This window comes from Festucalex cinctus, chromosome 3 (assembly GCF_051991245.1).
Source record: "Festucalex cinctus isolate MCC-2025b chromosome 3, RoL_Fcin_1.0, whole genome shotgun sequence".
NCBI classification, from domain to species: Eukaryota; Metazoa; Chordata; class Actinopteri; order Syngnathiformes; family Syngnathidae; genus Festucalex; species Festucalex cinctus.
Window position 1 is genome coordinate 9,779,505 of NC_135413.1, and position 19,650 is coordinate 9,799,154.

General features: G+C 39.4%; 1 protein-coding gene across 2 annotated transcripts in view; it reads right to left on the reverse strand.

The window, feature by feature from the left end:
* The window catches only part of sema3e (sema domain, immunoglobulin domain (Ig), short basic domain, secreted, (semaphorin) 3E), a 38,464-nt gene extending 19,080 nt beyond the window's left edge, over positions 1-19,384 (reverse strand). For both annotated transcript variants that reach the window (XM_077515723.1, XM_077515722.1), the window contains exon 1: positions 18,643-19,384. In XM_077515723.1, coding sequence (XP_077371849.1) covers positions 18,643-18,781 — 139 coding nt within the window. In that variant the 5' untranslated portion in view covers positions 18,782-19,384. The remainder of the gene's footprint in view (positions 1-18,642) is intronic.
* Positions 19,385-19,650: the final 266 nt, after the last annotated feature.

Sequence of the window (19,650 nt, forward strand, 5' to 3'; positions counted from 1 at the left end):
AACGCACATTAACACCAACGCACTTAACAACACTTAACCAGAGGAGAGTGGAGACAAATCCTGCCGGCCTACTGGTTGCAAGACAGTCGCAGAGCACATGCACACTGTGCACAGACAGACAATCGCTCACATTTACACGGTGTTTGAGTGGGACCTGAACCAACGCTGCCTGCATCCTTGCCAGGAACTGCAGATTCCGCTGTCAATACTGTATCCACAAAATGTGCGGTGTGAAATCTATACTTTCACTGCTTAGTCTAAACTAAACAATTATTTGCATTTTTAGTATTTAAACTGTGCATCTTACTTGCACAATGAAGTGTGAATTGAAAATATTGTAGTTTATGAAAGTATCAGTTTTACTGTGAATATGGAGGGTAATGTGAATGTTTACTTTGCTAGTCGAGTGTGCGCATCTAAAATTTAAAATTTGGGGTTACGGTGCTCCAAGTTAAACGAGTCCTATAAACAATCACATTTAACAAGTATATTTTGTCTGACTTTTTGAAACAAATCAAATTTTGAGTTAGCGTGACCAGGCAAGGGTAATTAATGCTGCATTCAAGGAAGTGAGTAAGGCAATTAGGCAAACGTTTCTAACAATACAGGAAGTGAACCCGCCTTTGAACTCGGACATCCGAGGAGCAAATGTCGGGGAATAAAAGACCCTTGTTTACATTGTTTACATTTGCCTGGAACGCTTCGAGGTTGTGATGGGACAATCTTTGGGGGTAACCTTGTTGAATTACTTGAGGAATTACTCACCGTTTCCTTGTTCAATGTTGAACAGCGAGATGTGCTTCGTGGATTGTTATCTGGTAAAGATGTTTGTGCCCCCCCCCCAAAAAAAGACATTTTCATCAGTTACCATGATTGGCCAAAACAATCGTGCACGTATGCCGTATCGTCCAATCAGCTTGAAGCATTGTACAGAATGTCTTGCCCTTTGCGAGCCAATCGCCGTGGAGCAGTCCCAGATTGATATTGTGGATAACCCCCTTGAGTAAATCACAATTATCAATCTGACTATTGCGAATTTAGGGGTGGATGGTGGTGGTGGGTGGGTGTGTGTTGTGTGTGTGTGTGTGTGTGTGTGTGTGTGTGGGGGGGGGGGGGGGGGGGGGGGGTTGGAGTCAGATTTCCCACTATATTCGAATGCAGCATAAGCAAGGCGTCCGATGACATCAGCGTTTTCGCAGCATTTGGTTGGATACTCAATTCTAATGGCCATCACCTGTTGTTAGCACCAAGCTAAAATCAGCAAAATGATAATTGACTTTTAGTGCTGAATGTTTGATCTCACTAGCCTTCTACCTCAGATGGATATCCGTCCTAAAGGAATACACACTTGGAAATAGTGTATGCTTTATTAAAGCCTCAATGTCTGGATCCTGAACACAAGGGAAATAAAGAAGGATAGATTTTGTTCTTTCATTATATTACTGTTCAGCAGTTTGGGTGAGGAAATGCCTTACTTTAACATTTAATATTGTTGCTTCTGCTGCAAAGTGCTCTATAAATAACACTGTTGTGTTTTTGTGTGCCCACATTAATAGCACACTGTAATAATATTACAGAGGGTCCTTTTGTTTACGACGGAGTTCCCTTCCTATCATTCCAGTCGCAACACGCCATAGTCTATCACTCTATAGCTAATAACAGCTAATATTTCTATGAAAAACGTGTGTAAGCCCTGAATATAAGGCAGTCAGATTTGTATCGTAACGACGCAATCATCATTGGAAACCGAGGACCCCTTTGAAGTTTTTGTTTTTTGTTTTTGTTTTTTTAAGTAGTACACCACTGAAGACCCAGTCAGTAATTTGCACACAGTATCCTGACAGATTGACTGTATTCTATTGTAAATACATGCATTCCTCCCTAAACATTTTAAATATCTCATATACAATGTATGTATCTTTTATAGTTGTGAATGTTTCTATCTGGTAAAACACACACACATGCACACGCACGCACCGTCATATCAGTGAGATATTATTGGCCAGTGTATAAACGTGGCAATTCAGATATGAGTGACAGATATAATTGTCTGAGTCATATCTGTGCATGTGTGCCATGTGTTTCAAATTCAACATCTCCCCGAAGAATAGCCGAGAGCTAAAGCAGAGGGCTATCCTTTAATCTCGTCACTTCCTCCCATGTGGTAACTCTTCCTTTTGCTCTCTGTGTGTGGAACATCATGCATCAACCTGCCAGTCATACACCAATAATGCAAGCGGCACAGTTGTATGAAAAAAAGCTACTTTGAGCTTCTCTGAGGGTACAAACGTGTATATATATCTTGGAATTGTCTAGAGCATGGTTTACCAAACATGGGCGAGGACTCAAAAATGGGTTTGTTTTTAAGGTTCACTGACAATGTAAGATATTCAGCGGAGGGCTGCTCATGTGTTCGATATGCACAAAAGTGGATGCACGCAAACTCGTGTCAGACGATCTGATTGAGGCTGACAGGCAGTTCCGCTAAACATGCTCTCCATGTGCTGCATGAGCACAGGGTGCAAATCAGCAGAAACTTTGAGGGTCAAACGATAGAAAAGAGGTGATGCTCAATCCAATGTGCTTTCTGTGAGGGTCAACAGCCCTAGGTTTAAAAAAAAAAAAAAAAAAAAAAAAAAAAGCTTTCATTGTTCCCCAAAGGCCTGAACCAGGTGTCCTTGTGAAGGGAAATGGGTGACCTGGTGTGTGTCAATTTTGATAGGTTTACATAGGTAACAAGGGATTTAATTTAGGCACTGGCCATGCCCAATCACTGGCCCTCAATAAATGGATTTCATTACTTCCGTTCTTGTGTGTGTGCATGTTCAGCAGGGTTGCATGAAAAAGTGTTGGACTCAATGGAGCTATTTGAGAATCATAGAATATGTCATAAAATGTTGCCAAAATATTACTATACATCAGTAAACACAACCATCTACCTAAAAATTAGGGATGTATAAATTAATTCAAGCCCGATTCGATTTTCAGGTCCCGATTTTCGATTTGTATGTATGTATGTATGTATGTATGTATTTATTTATTTATTTAAATTAAAAACAAACAAACAAACAAAAAAAACAGTATGATTAGATACAATGCTTTGATGCAGAAGGAAGCCTGTCAGCCATTAAGGTTAGTTTGTTTGCAGATGAATTCCCACCTAATACAATGATAAAATGACAATATGTAACTGCTGGAAAAAAAAAAATCAATAGTATTGCACTGATATTGATATTTGATGCTGTTGTACTGTATTGTAAAAAAATATATATCAATAAATAAATAAATTCATTAATTAATTAATAAAGATATGATATATAACTCTTTGACTTCCAAACATTATCCAAAAAACAACCCAACAGTGCCAGCCAATTTCAAGCTTTTACACTCATCTTTCAACAAAATATTGTGTGCTACAACTACATAAACACAAAAAGAAGTATGTTTCTACCTTATTCCGTTCTTTAGTAATCACCATTCGAAAATAGGTAATTTCAGTGACATAAGCAAAAATAGAAAAAAAATAGAGAAAACAAGCTTTTTGTGAAAAGATACATTTTTTGCGCAACAGTGACTTTGACAATATTTTTTTGTTTTTTGTTTATTGATGCTGTGTGAATTAGATTTAATGTGACAAAGGCTTTGATCGGTCACATCATCCTTGAAAACGTTCGATTTCATCAGATTTGTCACGTTTCATTGTAATTTCATGTACCTTGAGCCCATTGAAAAGATACAATGCTGCCATCTGCTGGCCATAGTTAGTGGCTGTTTTGGGATTTCACAACTCCAATGACAAGGCAGTGCTGCTCAAGACGTTGCACTGCCCATTGAGAGAGAGAGAAAAAAAAACCTCAGTAAACGTCAATTAATGTTTATGGCAGCATTCATTAGGATTTTAGCATACGTCATTCAACGTTTTTGGCGGTCAAAGAGTTAACCTTAATATACATATTTGATGTTGGTGCATTGATGCATTGATACTGTATCAAAACAGACAACTTTATGATACATCCATGTTTATTTTTCATACATCTGATATCAACATTTGATGCTGGTACCGTATCAAAACATCCAGCAAAACAATACATCCCATTAATATTACTCAACCTATACTAACAAGCTACCTGAAATATGTGGGATCAGCTGTCAAATCCAAAATCTTTGCGGGTGGGCGAATGGTAAGGGTACCCTAGAACACCTACTGCGATAGGTGTGAAAACACCCTGACATATTTAACTGATCAAAGTTGCCCCACGTATCTGCCGGATGTGTTTCAAATCCATTAAATTCTTCTGCTGTTGAGCAAGATGACTTTAGAAGGGTGAGCGTTAAGCACAGAGAAACTTCTGCTGAAAGTGCTGTACACGCACTAAATGTCTCACTTTTGTGGACCACAATAATGGAGCACCTTTTGCTGAGGTCTTGCTACTTGCTGAGGTTACACGGGCTAATGACTGGATTTTCTTTCCGATAGTCTCGATAATAGTGAAACATGATCATGTACATCAGTGGTGTCCAAACTACGGCCCGGGGGGCCATTTGCGGCCCGCCGTCCATTTTTTCGTGGCCTGCGACATATGATAAAAATGGCATTTGACTCAGTTCAAATAAAATAAAAACAAATGTTTGGAGCTGGTCAAAGTAAGAAGGGAGGGTGCCGAAAAACACAGGTGCTATTAAAGGTTATTTTAGTGAACTAAAACTAACGAAAAAACAAAAATTCAAAAAACAATTTCGTTAACGAAATAAAACAAAAACGAAGGTGCTTTAAAAAAAAAAAGGAAAACTAACTGAAACTACATTTTATGTTTACAAAACTAACTAAAATAAAACTATAATTATAGCAAAAATGTCCTTCGGTTTAGTCTTTGGTAATTAATTTAATGCATGAGGCTTTTAGTAGATTTATTTTGATATAAACCGGAATAATGACGTCGCGCCGATGATGTTTTTTAAATGTTGCACACGAGTAATACACATTAAAAAAACGAAAAAACAAAACAAAAAAAACAAAAAAAAACTAAAACTAATACTGAAGCTAACTAAACTAAAACTAAGCATTTATTAGATAACTAAAACTAATTTAAAAAACTAACAGAACCACATTGAAAAGTAATTAAAAATAACTACATTTAAAATAACAAAACTCAAAACAAAATAAAACTAAAATGAAAAATTCCAAAACTATAATAACCCTCCTGCCATATTATAATTTTATATACTGTAGCATTTTTCTAAATATACAAAAGCACAAATAAATTATTTGTACAATTTTTAAGACTAAACACAATTTCTCTTCATAACATTATGTGGCCCTTGCGTCCTTCTGATTTTCTGTATGTGGCCTTCAAATGAAAAAGTTTGGACACCCCTGATGTACACAGATGCTAGGAGCGTTTATCCCATTTTCATATAGCCAAATCCCATAACCATTTGTTTAAAATAGGATTAGATATCCACAGGGGTGTAGGGGAGTGCAAGTAGTACTTTGTTGCCATTAAGATTTAAATGTTGGAAAAACAAGAACTGTTTGTTTGAGTACTATCGGGTCTGGAATTGTTAGGTGTTAGCGATTGAGGTGGTGTGGCAAGTAGTCATACGTGCTCCCTGTAATTATCTAATCGGCACACACTCACTCTCATCTCTCACGTTCGCTTCTCAGTTAGACAGAACTTGGCCGAAGGAGTGCATTCCATTCCGACGCTTGAATGTCAGCCTGGCTCACAAAACAAGGAACTCCTTCTTTTTGGTGTGCAGTCAAAATCTGCTAGCACTTATTTAGATGACAGACGTCGACGGCTATTTAAAGTGATGCCTTAAATGGCACGTACGCCAAAAGCTTTTGCTTGTCCACTTCTCACTTGTCTTGGTGGATCACGGCAAAGGGATCATTGCCATTGAAGTACACACACGGGAAGGAAGTAGGAAAATAATCTTGGAGAAAACGATGGAAGAATGAGCAAAGGAAGCAGTACAGGAAACAGAAATAAAGGAACATGGAGAATGACGAGTGAAACCAAAGGAGGAAGCGGCAACAAAAGTAAACAAATTAGAGGAAGGGTTGGAATAATTGGACAATGAAGGAAGAAAGAAGGAACACTAAGTACAAAAGGAAGGAAAATGGAGAAGAACCAGATGAATTTCTTGAATCGGATTTTCAAAGTGCTTTCTGAAAATTACTGTTCGTTTATTTTAACAACGTTAAGCAGCACTTTAGATCGTTGAGAGCACACTTCTGCAGGCCAGGTGTCGAAACGGGGAACCGGAATTCTTAAATACGACCTATTCTGGGAGAAATGGAAGGTTAGTCCCTGTTCCAATCTATACTCGAGACTCAATGCCCAACCCTATTTACGATAGATCTCCACTGAAATCAGAGAAATTGAGAAACCGGCACAGGGCCAAATTTGTTATTTGGCAGAAGACCAACGATGTGGGCAGATATTGGGTCTGGGCACTGCCTGGTGCTTGGGACCTAATAAAAAGAAAGTAAGGACATGGAAACTGGAAGGAAAGGAAAGTATGTCAGGAGGAAACAGGTCAGCAAGGATGAATGAAATGGAGGCTGGAGCAAATGAAATAAGGGAAAAGCCAGAAAAAGAAAGGATGCCGTAAATTCCTCCCTTCCCATAAAAAAATGCTTAGTTAAAAAAAAAGAAAAGAAAAAAAAAGGAGTTTTTTATGGTGTGTTGAACTCATTACTATGATTAACCCAACTGCACGTTTAATCTAAAAGAGAACAGGTGTGCACTGCAATCACACTGGTCGGTCTCTCCTGTTATTATGTGCAGCTGTAGCCACGTCTTGAAGTGATACAAAGGCAACGAGGGGGATTTCTGCATCTCGGTTTCCCTGTTCTTCCTTCTCAAACTTTGCTTGCTATCATCCGAAGCCAACGAGGACTTTCTTTGCCACCAGCTAGAGACGTGAGAGGAGGTGGCGGAGGGTTTTCCGCCGTTGGCCGAGATCCCACATCAAATGGAAAATGCATAGAGGAAAAAAGCATTCCCCCCCCAAGGCGGACACTTTCATCTGATACGCGGTGAAAGAAGATGCAGACGACGAGGAGCTCTGCAATCCAAATAAACATTTTCGTTCGTCTGGAGTGTGCATGGAAACACTGAGAAAACAATGTGTTTGCCACTGAGCAACCTACTTTTTCATTTGCACGTCTCTATGCAGACAGGGCGGAGGGATTTGAGTCACACAAACTAAGAGATCATAAAAAATAAAAATAAAAAAAACATTCTTTCATGGTTCCATCCACTTGGAAGCTTGTGTTTTATGCCAGAATTCAAACGAGCAAACTTTGTGTTTGCGTAGAGTTTGCGCACTGCACTGACTGAATGTCTGTTACAAGGCAAACAGTAATTGAAGAGAGGCAAGTCGGCTGGCCTTGAGGCCTGAGCATAAATGTGGTGTCCCACAGGGGTCGTGAAAGGGTCACCAGGTCTTGGGCGTGTTGCCATTATCGGCAAACAACCTTGTGCTCAGGAACCCCCCTTGTGTTTGTACGTGTGGTCGTGGGGTGATGTCACATTGTGAGATGGGTCCCACATGGAGAGTGAGAAAAGGATAGCCCATCACAGCAAGACTGCCATATTGTTTTATTGTCACATTAAAAAAAAAAAGAAAAAGAAAAAAAAGACCACTTTAGCAGTCTCATCCTATCTCTTGTCTGCAATGCGAGTGTCCAAGCCAGAATAAATGTAATCCTGCAACAAACAATATTGTTAATTTATGTTCATCTCGGTTGTAAAAATGGTCTCAAGGCAAATTACATGTCAGCAAAGCTCATGTAAACGTTGAATTTGTCATTGCAATTAGCACCCCATTGTTAAATGGATAATGAAGTCACCCAAAGTTACCCTCGGATGCATCCTTTGACTCATATGCACCATTTTGGCAGTCATCAGAGCAAAGTGAACGGGATAAATTGTCTATGGAGTGTAAGTACATGTTTTGGAGGATGCTGCTGGCAGTCTATTGGTTGCTTGGCGGCACGCTTGGAATGTGAAAATTCATCAAGGGGAGATATGAGGTTGGTTCGGCTCGTCTTAAAGAAGACAAAAGAACGGAAAATTAAGAGCCACTAGATTTTAATTTTGTTGCCTCATTAATATGTACAGTATGAAAGAAGGGTATATGTGGAGTCAAATTTGGGTTCCTTAATCCGAGTTAAATACAGCTAAAAATGTAGTCACTGTCAAACTCAAACATCAGCGGTCTAATTCAGTGGTTCTTAACCTGGGTTCGATCGAACACTCGGGGGATTGCTGAGTCAGTCTGAGGGGTTCGGCGGAGATCAAGAATCACAACCGACTTATTTGGTTTGTGAAGATCACGCTACATTTCTTTGCCTTTCTGTGCTTCAGGGAATTTGCAGTGCTCAGTAGTCAACTTGTGACTGCTGCTATGGTACGTCGCGTGATTTCTTCATACTATGTCGAGCAAGAAAAGAAAGTGGTCAGACGGACATGTGCAATGTGAATTCACATGTATAATGGAACGGATGGTGTTCCACAGGGTTCAATTCTGGGGCCTCTACTGCTTTCATTGTATCTGCTGGCCCTAGGTTCCATTTTAAGAAAACAGTAGTTTGTTTTCTGCGATTGGCTGGCAACCAGTTTAGGGTGTACCCCGCCTACTGCCCATAGCCAGCTGGGATAGGCTCCAGCACCCCCTGCGACCCTTGTGATGAATAAGTGGTCAAGAAAATGGATGGATGGATGGATAGTGATTGTTTTAAAGTGCTTTATTAATATAGAATTCAGTCAAGTGATAGGAGTCGACAAGTTGAGCAATTCTAGTCCAGCACAAATAGCTACCTAGCAGAATAAATGACCCATTGACCTGCCAAGCATGTCTTTGCAATGTGGGAGGAGACCGGAGTGCCCGGAGAAGACCCACGCAGGCACGTGGAGAACATGCAAACTCCACCCAGGAAGGCTGGAGCCTGGACTCGAACCCGAGTCCTGAATACAAGAACATGCTTTCTGAATTCAAAATGAAGAGAACCAGATTCGATGAAAAGGCTCCTCTCCCTGTTAATTTTTGTTCATCAGTAAACCCTATTCCTATGCCTTATATTTTATTTTTCATTAAAGAAGGGTGCATCGGAAACTGGTGAAGTTCAGTACATCCAACAAGGTTAAGAACCACTGGTGTAAAACCAGTTGAGGTTGCCAGCCGTTGTACAAGTTACAACAATGTACTCATTTCTGAGCGCAAATGTTGTCTGTGAAGGCTCAAGTAATCTTTGCCTTCAACCATGGTTCTCTTGTTTTTCTCCACAGGGAAAAGGTCATACAGAGCATTGGATCTTCACCAGCTGCTTCCCCTGTTGACATCTGATTAATGAACACACGTACATAGTGGGAGGGCAACTGTTCAGAGATATACACAAAACGAGGTGGAGAAGTGAAAGCCACGGGAGGTGTGTGCTGAAGATATCGTTTTTCCTTTGTCGACCTACAAAGTGTGATTCACCCAATCAACATCAAACGTCTATTTTACCACCAGGTCGGAAAACTGAACATATACCATTCAAGTTAATTGGACTTCTCACTTCACTTTATCTTATCAAATAAGAAAAAAAAAAATATTTTCTGTTATTTATTTGAAGAACGACTGGTTTTCCCCTTCTTGAGGCAAAATGGATGCTCTGTCATTTTCAAAGCTACAAAATATATGAATTGTCTGAAATTACAGCTCAGAGGCGGGTAGGTTTTTATTACACTATAATTGCTACCTGAATAATCACTAATGTCATCTTATTTTCACCAAGTATGCATAGCTGTTTACTCTGCTTGATGACATGGCATGCAATGTTTAACTTGAAAAATAAACTGTGCATGATGAAGTATAAACCTTGCCCAAACTATTTGTTACAAGCCAGCACATTTCTTTAAGCAGTAGTGCAAATAAGTCCTGTTTTAGAGTCACATTTCAATGATATCTGTATGAGGTTAATATTGCGGCAGGGCATTGTAAGTTGCTGTTGCCATGGTAGCTTGGACATCCATTTACTGTGTGGCCCTTTGGGTGGGGTGTTTTTTTTTTTTGTGTTTTTTTTTTGTTTTTTTTGTCTTTAAGCTCATCCTGTTGGCCACTCCTGCTTTACAGTACAATGCAATGCACTCAGTGTATTCAAAGACACTGCTGGACTGAAATAAAGATACCAAACCTTCAGCAGCATGTCTAATTAGGTCATTGACAGTGTGTAAATTGCTGCATTGCATTGACCGCAGCCCAAGCCCGACCACCTAACTCGCAGCCTGCCGTAACCTGACACATGCTGCCTGTGAAACGTTTCATTAGCATCACAATTTATGACTGTTTTGGGGGGAAAAAAGTAGCGCTGCAGTCTGGAATTCTTGCAAACGCTCTAATACAGAGGATAACAAACTAGAGTAAAATGATTTGTCTTCTGCGAGAAAATTATTTGAAACAAAACCAGAGTTAAGGTGTGGAATAAGATAAGGCCTTTTGAGGAGAGTTGGATGCTGCATCGTAAAACATTAGGGTCAGCTTCTGCTCTCAATACGGCGATGACTGGAGTAGAAACTTGGAATTTCGACTGTTTGGTGGTTATCTCAAATGAATCTAGATGAAACACATTGGGAACGAAAGAAAGGGCGGAGATAACTGTGAATATGAACATCAAGGCATGCAAATATTTGCTTGCTCGCAAGGTCATCCAAGACAGATATGCAGATCTGCCCTGAGGAATTCATGTGCAGAAGCCAGCAGCCAGAAACTTGATGATTCCTATTGATCCAAGCAGGTTAAACATACAGTGCTTTTGTGCGCGTATAATACAGCATATTACAAATATTGTTAGGGCGTAGAATCAGTTCTAACTGGACTTTTGAAATTGTCTTAGATTAGAAGACATTTCACCTCTTGTAAGAACAGACTCTTTATTTTCATATTCATAGGATAGATCGGACAGCCTAGGTGCTGATGTGGAAGCCCAACTGCCCAAATTGTTCACTCACTTTGGATGCGGAACGGCAATAGTGAAGGTAGAATCATCTTTAATATTCCACTCCACTCAGGTATAAAAATGACTGTAGAGACACGTGAAGGCCAAAAGGATTATTTGTTTGTTTATTTGCTGGCAGCGAAAGTCTCTTTGAAAGGGATGAAAGGACTGCATTATTTGCAGGAGATAGGTGGTGTAAGCCCCCTCCTCTGTTTTAGAGATGGCTTCTCAACTCAAATGTAGATGACCTCTCCTGTGAATCACTCCAAGTCTCAAATACAAATATTTGCTCCACATTAGTCCTGTCTATCATTCGCATGAGGTGGAATCGGATGCTTCCACACTGTTATGGTAGCAGATGTTATTGTAATATTTTTCTATATGCTGAGGGAGTACCTTTGAATCCATCTCAGTGCTCTCCCTGAACCACATCCAAGCCACCAGCTTGTGAAAAATTCAGAGCTGTCCCTGTGCGCATGAGTGGGACTTTATAAGTTGTGGAAAATATACAGTAGGCATCCACTTACAAGCCGCAACATTCAGCAAGAGAAAAAAAAAATGTTGCAGTGGAGTTCTACACAGCTACTGGGTGACTGACACAATACATTTTGGTCGTATGATTACAATGTATCGTACCAGCTCTTGAATTAGCTCTCAAACTATGCAGATGCTAGTGTTTTGGCTGATGAGAAGCTTTAAAAAAAAAAAAAAAAAAAAAAAAATAAACCAAAACAAAAACAATGGGGTATATCCACTAAGAATGCGGTGCGTCTGGTAATGCACGAAATATTGCACCACAACTGCACCCGCAGTCTGCGCCCATTACCAACCTATTCACTTAGGATATTGCTCTAATCATATACCTGTGCAAACACAGCCACAAAACTGACAGCTTGGAGCAAATTTGCACCTGATTTACCACACATGGCAATGGATTTGCGCCAAGAACATGGTTGTTATAGTAACAGTTGCGAGAAAGATGACATTATCAGAAAGCGAGGTTGGACCGAGAGTAAGCGTTTATAGCGCCATTAAGCTGTACAGAGCAGAGAGGACGACAACGACGCCATTCTTTCATAAGGTACAAATTATTGGTGCGGTAGTTTAAAAAATCTATATTTTCAGTAGGGGTGTGAATTGCCTAGTACCTGACGATTCGATTCGTATCACGATTCACAGGTCACGATTCGATTCGATGCCGATTAATCCCGATACGAATTTATAAGTCGATTGTTGCGATTTTTTTTCATTCAAATTTAGAAAATACTAATCAGTAAGCTTGTAGAGTTTAAGATTTATATGAAAATGTATTATTTATTTATCTTATAGAGGTTGTAATCTGTTTCATGTTTGAACAGCATTAAAATAAAATATTAAGGCTTAATGTTCCGTTCATATAACATTCTTCCATGCTCAAGGTGTGAATCCTAACCCGAAGTCAGACGTTTTGTTGAATATTTTTCCATTAAAAATGGAAGTTTAAAAATCGATTCACACACAAAAAAAAAAAAAAAAGGCAATGATGATAAGACGTTGAATCCGTTGAATCCGAATACCGAATGAACAATTCTGAGCAATTAAAAAAATAATAAAAAAAAAAAAAAAAAAATAAAAAAAAAATCGATTTTTTTTTATTGAATCGATTCGAGAATCGCGCGATGTAGTATCGCGATATATCGCCGAATCGATTTTTTTTAACACCCCTAATTTTCAGAGGTTGGCGTGGGCGTATAGTGCATCTGTCATGTAAAAATAATCGTAAAATGCCTCCCCGCCATTGCCGATCAGCCCGGGTTACGTTATGTGTCCTAAACTAACACTGAGAAATGTCCCCTTCTCTCTCTCTCTCTCTCTCTCTCTCTCTCTCTCTCTCTCTCTCTCTCTCTCTCTCTCTCTCTCTCTCTCTCTCTCTCTCTCTCTCTGCGTGAACAGCCAGAGAGCGACGTGCACCGTGCCATGCACTGCTGTCATGATCCCAGGATCCAGGTTGCGGCAGGTTTAAACATGCTTTCCATAAATGTTATTAGACGCTGCATATGATTATGAATATGATAATGCTGCATAATGAGTCTCATTTGCATTGGCGTGGGCATATTTTGCGTCAAATGTATGCAAATTACCTAATTTACATACACGCAAAAAATTTTCAAATAACATTTTGGTCGGCAGAGCACTTAGTGACAGATTTCCCCATCTGCGCATGTTTAGTGAATTAGGCGCTCCCGGATTGCTCCATTTTTAGCAGTTAGCGACGTGCAAAAGTGATGCAAACCTCGAGTGAATAGGCCCCAATGTACGTTGTTTTTCCCCTCCTAAATATGATTCAACTGCTGCATTTTCCCATTTTTTTTGCTAGCCAAAACATGTATGACCAAAGACAGACATTGCAAATTGGTAGAGTTCATTATTTGGGTTGTATATTAAAAAGCATGCAAGTAGAACTGACATTGATAATCAGTCTTTTGTTATTAGCAGAGACTTGTGTGAGTCTATTTTCCTTTTTGATTTTCCACTGGAAGACATTTTTGGCACAGTGGATCAAACACACTTTCATATAGCATGCACACGGTAACCTGCATTTGAAGAATAAGTAGGCTGCGTGTCACCACTAGAACTCGGTACTGAACTTGGGCTCCCTTACAATTCCAAATCACTACTGGATTCTGCTTCATTAGAGATGGTGCCATGTCTGGGATTAAAACAGGTACAGGTTTACGTTCAGTGAAGTCCTTTGTATGTACGTTTGTTAAACTTGGTGACACTGCAACAAATACCTTTGCTGATGAAGACTGTACAGATTGAAAATATACAAAGATACAATGGCCCTGTTTTCCTATTTCATTTCCAGACCAAAATTAACTTGCTCTGACTCTGTTTTCTCTACTTTCCAGAAGATGCCAAAGCTCTCTGCCCTGATGAGTACTGGAAATAAGACGAGAACACTCGTCAACATTACAGAGAAGGTTCAGGATGAAATACAGCTTTAAGTGAATCCAGTGAGTTGGTTCGTGGAATGTGAGCATCTGCCAATGCTATCAAACTTGACAGCAAGATATCTCTATATGCAAGCATCATCCACACCCTCAGAGCATGCTTTTTCCACTCTGAGGACACCATCAGCCAGGAGTGGAAAAATACCAAAGCTGTCAAATATAACCCGAGAATGTAAAGCAATTTTGAACGTAAATTTCTTTTTGTCAACATTGATAATATAAATTTGGTAATAAAAATGATAATCTAAACTTGGTATTTTTTTCAATTTTATTTTATTTTATTCATTTTTCAATTGCCATAGTTTATATGCTAGAAAGCATGTTCGATTGGTGTCATACTTTTTGTTTTCATTTTTTTTGGTTCATATTTATGACCTAGAAGTGTTTTACCTATAAATGTTAACTGTAATTTTGACTTTATTACCTTTTTAGTGTAATAACTTATGGTGCATTCCGACTTGCATGTGAATTTGGTTTAAGTCACCACCGTAGGAAAAACCTCTGTTTTAACAGAGGACCTCTTGTACTCATCTTGCATCATGTTTATTTTCGACTTGGATTAAAATTCCTTTCAGAGTAAACCCATTAGTACTTGTAATACAGTCAATACTTAAAAAAATATTTTGTCCATTTTTCAGTTTTTACATGTTTTTTCTTTCGTTCCAAAGTTTGTGCTACATTTCTTTGATACAAAGACTAAACTTTTACTCATAATCTTAACGCCTGTCCAACTTCATCACTACAGTCCAAAACCTTCAACCTTACAAAAATCATTGCATTAAAATGATCTATGCATGTTAACTAGGGGTGTGCTCAAAAAATCGATACGGCAATATATCGTTGCGAGCCGCATTACAATACATGAATCGATACGCAGGCGTCAGAATCGATATTGATCGTTAACTTTAAATAGGCAGCTAACGTTTGCCTTTGCATCTTGCATTGTACCTAAAAAATAAAAACCAGCAGCGTCTTTGAAGTTAATTGCCTTCAATTAATGCAAAAATAGCTCACCAGTGATTGGACAATGTGTCTTGCTAAGAAAAGTTAAATCACAGGAAGAATATCAACATTTATTTACTTATAAACTTAACATGGCACATGTGTCTTAATGTACCAATTTTGTTTAAAAATGAAATAGAATGTGTTACATAAAAAATGCTGTTTTTATTTCCCCACATATTTCAAATAAGCACATTTTAGAGCATATGACTGTTATTATAAAATGCAAGTAAATTAATGTAAAATATCAGGATACATATCACCTTGAAGATCATGTATTGGGATACATATGTATGTATATGTATCGCGATATGTATCGTATCGTGACCCCTGTATCGTGATACGTATCGTATCGTGAGGTTGGCGGCAATACCCAGCCCTAATGTTAACCTAACTGAAGCTACTTTGCCTCAAATAATAACTCTGGTGGGTGTCATTTTGTGATGTTGCTAGAGCAGATTTCCAGCCTCTGCAAAAGCTCATTAAGTATTTTTAACACTTCAGAAAAAAAGTATCATTTTCAAGGTGTCAACCGAATGTAATTCATCACACCTCTTAGGCCTCCTGCCCTTACGCTAAAGCTGAGGCAAATTATGCCGCACAGATGATTAAACATCGTACTGCTTCACAGATGTAACTGCTGACCCCCAAATTTTTACAAAAGGTCCAACAGCACTGTGTTTATAAGTTATTGACCGTTCAAATTCCACACTTATATCCAACCATAACTAACAGGCTTATGTGGAATTACCACTCTGTTGCTATAAAGATCAAAGAAATGTGTGAGAAAATGACAATGTTGACACTGCAAAGATTAAACACTTATCATCATCAGCACCGTCACCAAGTGAACCAGACAGTTTGTAACGCGTATTACAAAGTATCCATCACACCTTTCTTCATTTCCATTGCTAAATATCTCCTCCATTGCTGTGCCACTGTGGAATTAAAGACAGGCACATTGTGGATTCTCAGCCTCCATGGCTGTACAAAACAAACAAGGAGCTGCTTTTCTGTGTGATCAAGGGATGAAAATGGGTATACTACATAATGACTGCAAGTTGGTGTGGGCATAAATCTTATGAGGAACATGTCACGATGACAACCTAGGGTTTCAATTTACGGAACAAGAATACCATATTTTTATGCTTATGACTCACCGCGGTTGAGGATTTTACAATATTGTCCCTACAACTTCCTTGGTGTTCTGTCAGTGATGAAATTCTGGGTCACTCTACAGGCCAACTTCCTGAAGCAATCGGGGATGTGCAGTGGAGAAAGTCAAAAAGTTCACCTTTGTGAGAGGATCAGTAAAAGTTTTTTTTTTTTTTTTCTTCCATTTGGCTTGCTCTGAAATTTTACCAGGCGCTGTCTGCATGCTTTGATGTAGCCAAAGAATTATTACAGGAATTCCCCACCCTTTTCAATGCCCCACTTCTGTAGAAGTTTTTATCTGTACTTGGGAGCCTGTAAGGCAAAAAGTTGAAGGCAATATTTTATGAAATGTAGAGTGCTTAATAAATGGGAGGTTGATGCCACATCTGTACACTAAATTGGCAGCATATTTTTGTATGTTAATGTAATATGCACGATTATCTAGATTGGTGCAAATTAAATCTGAGATCCCTGATCCCTGTTCAAAATGGTCAAACGTTGGGAGCTCAAAGAAATTGAAAGTCAGTGTTAAAACACTTTGGAAATGGTCTCTGAGATGAATTGTTGTTGGTGATGGTATAAAATATTTCTTCAGCAATGTATACAGTGGATCCCAACAGTTCATGGAGGATGGGGACCAAGCCTGAACATGAATAGCGATTTTCTGTGAATAATTGATACGGATAACAAATTAATCCATAAATATCCCACAAATTATGATGCCAAACACTTTAATAGTGTATCAGACACTTAAAACCATTTCTAAACATTGCTGTATCTAACAGTACAGTAAAAAAGTTTAAAACTACGCATGCACATACACAATGTACAATACCTGTATATACATTTTATTGATGATTAGAATTATTGTTGTGGTGCAACCTCGTGTAAAACAGCATTTGACTGCATAACAAAGTACAGGAATTAATGGCGTCAAGTGCCAGTAAGCTGGTAGGAAAGTACTTGTAATCTGCTTCGTAGGCCCTGGCTCTACAATTCATAAAGCGGCAGTGTGTAGGATTTAGTGGCATCGAATGGTAAACTAATAGAATGAAATGATTTTGAAGCATGCACACTACAGTGCCTCAGAGATATAGGCCTACCACAAGTTGCAAGCATACCACAAATTGCTACCGATTATTATTTGTGAGTGAGCGAACAAGCGAGCAGCAAAAACTCGCTGAAACAGCTAACGAGAGGCTAGCAGGAGAAGCTAGCAAAAGCTACCGATGGCAAAGTAGAGGGAGACAAGCGACAGGAGCCCGAATTAACTACATTTATGAAGGTCTTCTCCTTCGGGTAGTCGTAGCAGAAACATGGCGGTGAAGCATGTCAGCCTTCTTTAAAGCAACTCTAAGGAACTTTCAGTTTATGTTGATTATGGCGGCACCATATGGACAAAAGCAGTAATGTTATGCTTAAGGAAGACGACATTTCACATGAGGACAAATGCATTGCATTGTTTTTGATTTTTCGGGAATCCTGCGGGTTACGGGATTCCTGACACAAAGTACCACTGATTATCACACTCACCTAAGTGAGGCAAAATTTGTTCTCTGCATTTGACCTATCCACGATGACAATACAATAAAGTGATCGGACATGCTGTAGAAATGGGGTCATCAACCTTTTTAAAACTGAGACAGACTTCTTGGGTACAGTGTAATGTGAAAGGCTACCAGTTTGACACACTCTTGTGAAAAAACAGAATTTCGTCAAATTTTCTTTATAATTATATGAATATTGCTGGCGTCGAGCCGAAATCTCATAAGTCACAATTTGGTAAACGTGTGGGTGCTATTTTCACAAATTATTCACTAAATTGCTGAAAATGACTGGCTGTCTTTGATGATGTAATGTTAACGGTTGAACAAACATACCATTTTGGAGGGTCTCCTTAAAAATGGCTATTTTGGTTGTGTAAGGTTTTGGCTCCGCGCCAGCAATATTTATGTGAAGACGCTTATCATGTTCATGGTTTCTCACAATAATTAAAAAAGATAAATGTCATATATAAATATGCAGTACTTTATTTCTATAAAGCTCTGCCATTGTCCACATTTTCAAATAATTGCTACAACATTCCTAGAAAATCACAATGCCCCATCAATTGTGAGCTATTTTTAAAACAGACTAGCAGGATACTCATGTGGCCCTTGGGCACTACGTTGGTGACCACTGCTGTATGTGGATGCCGCACTACATATACGTCTGCACTATGCACTATGCAGGGTTCCACTGTATACCATTTTTTAATTTTAATTTATTTAATTGTAATTTTATTTTCGGTCTTTATTCTTGTCCGTGCAACCCGACCCTGGATAAATGGAAGAAAATGGATAAAAGGATGGAACATTCTTCAAACTAATTTTGACACATGATGAGAATCTTTTTAAAAACGATGACTTCCTTCAGGAGAATTATGTGAAATTATGTGTTTGCATCTGGCACTTTGGCAACAAACAAAATCACACACTCGACAACACACTGCACGTTTCTTACCTTTGTGTGAGAGCCGTATTCTGGGATAAACGCTGCTGGCTGAGTCAACTGTGGTTGGAACCAAATACAATATCATCAGTGCCAAAAAGCTGGTCCTCAAGCAGTCCTCCATCCTCTTCGGAACAAGCTCCACATTCATCTACAAAGAAAGCCTGCAAGGGACGCTAACCCCAAGCATCAGTGGAAAGACTTTTTTTTTTTTTTTTTTCCCGTGAAAAAAAAATGATTAATAAAGAATCTTGTCAAAAACTAAGCACATTGAGTCTCCCTGAAGGTAACGGTCCATTTAAGAATCATCATCACAGCTTGCGCCGCTTCCTCACTGTCTCCTTGCTCCGTGATTGCAGTCTGCAGACTGCTGGCTGCATCCACCCACAAGCTTGGTGGACAGCGCTGACTATTATTTTCTCACTTGCTCTTAGTAACCAGGGAGAAGAGAGGTCCAGTTACTTCCTTCACACTGCAGTGCCCACTGCTCTCTCCATATGTTGGTCCTTCTGTTTGTTTGTCTGGATGTTAGGTCGGATGCGCTCTTTTTCAGGGAGAAGGGAAAGAAAGAAATGAGAGAATCCCACACAGGTGATCAATAAAATCGCATGGCATTGAGTCTTTCCCAGCAGGCAGGAAGCAACTGTAGTGCGTCTATTCCACTTGAGTCCTCTGGAGTCAGTCAATCTCTGGATGGGAGCCCTGCAGGAACGCCTGAGCAGGAGAGGGAGGAGCAGCGAGCCTCACGCCTGGCGTGCGCTCACTCTTTACAAGGCAGCAAAGTGTAGCTGGGAATTTGTAAAGCTCTGCTCAAACAGGAAGGGAGGATCCCCAAACCTCACCTCAAAAGTGAGTCAGTAATGATGATTAGTAGCACCGCTACCGATCTGGCCATGTGCCATAATGACTGCTTGGCTGTTTAAAGGCTGGGAAAAGTGCCTGCTATCTTGTGTCAACTATTTGAAGAGCTCCTTGTTGCTCGGGGGCAGCTGGTTTCAGCGAAGCTGTTTGACCCAATGA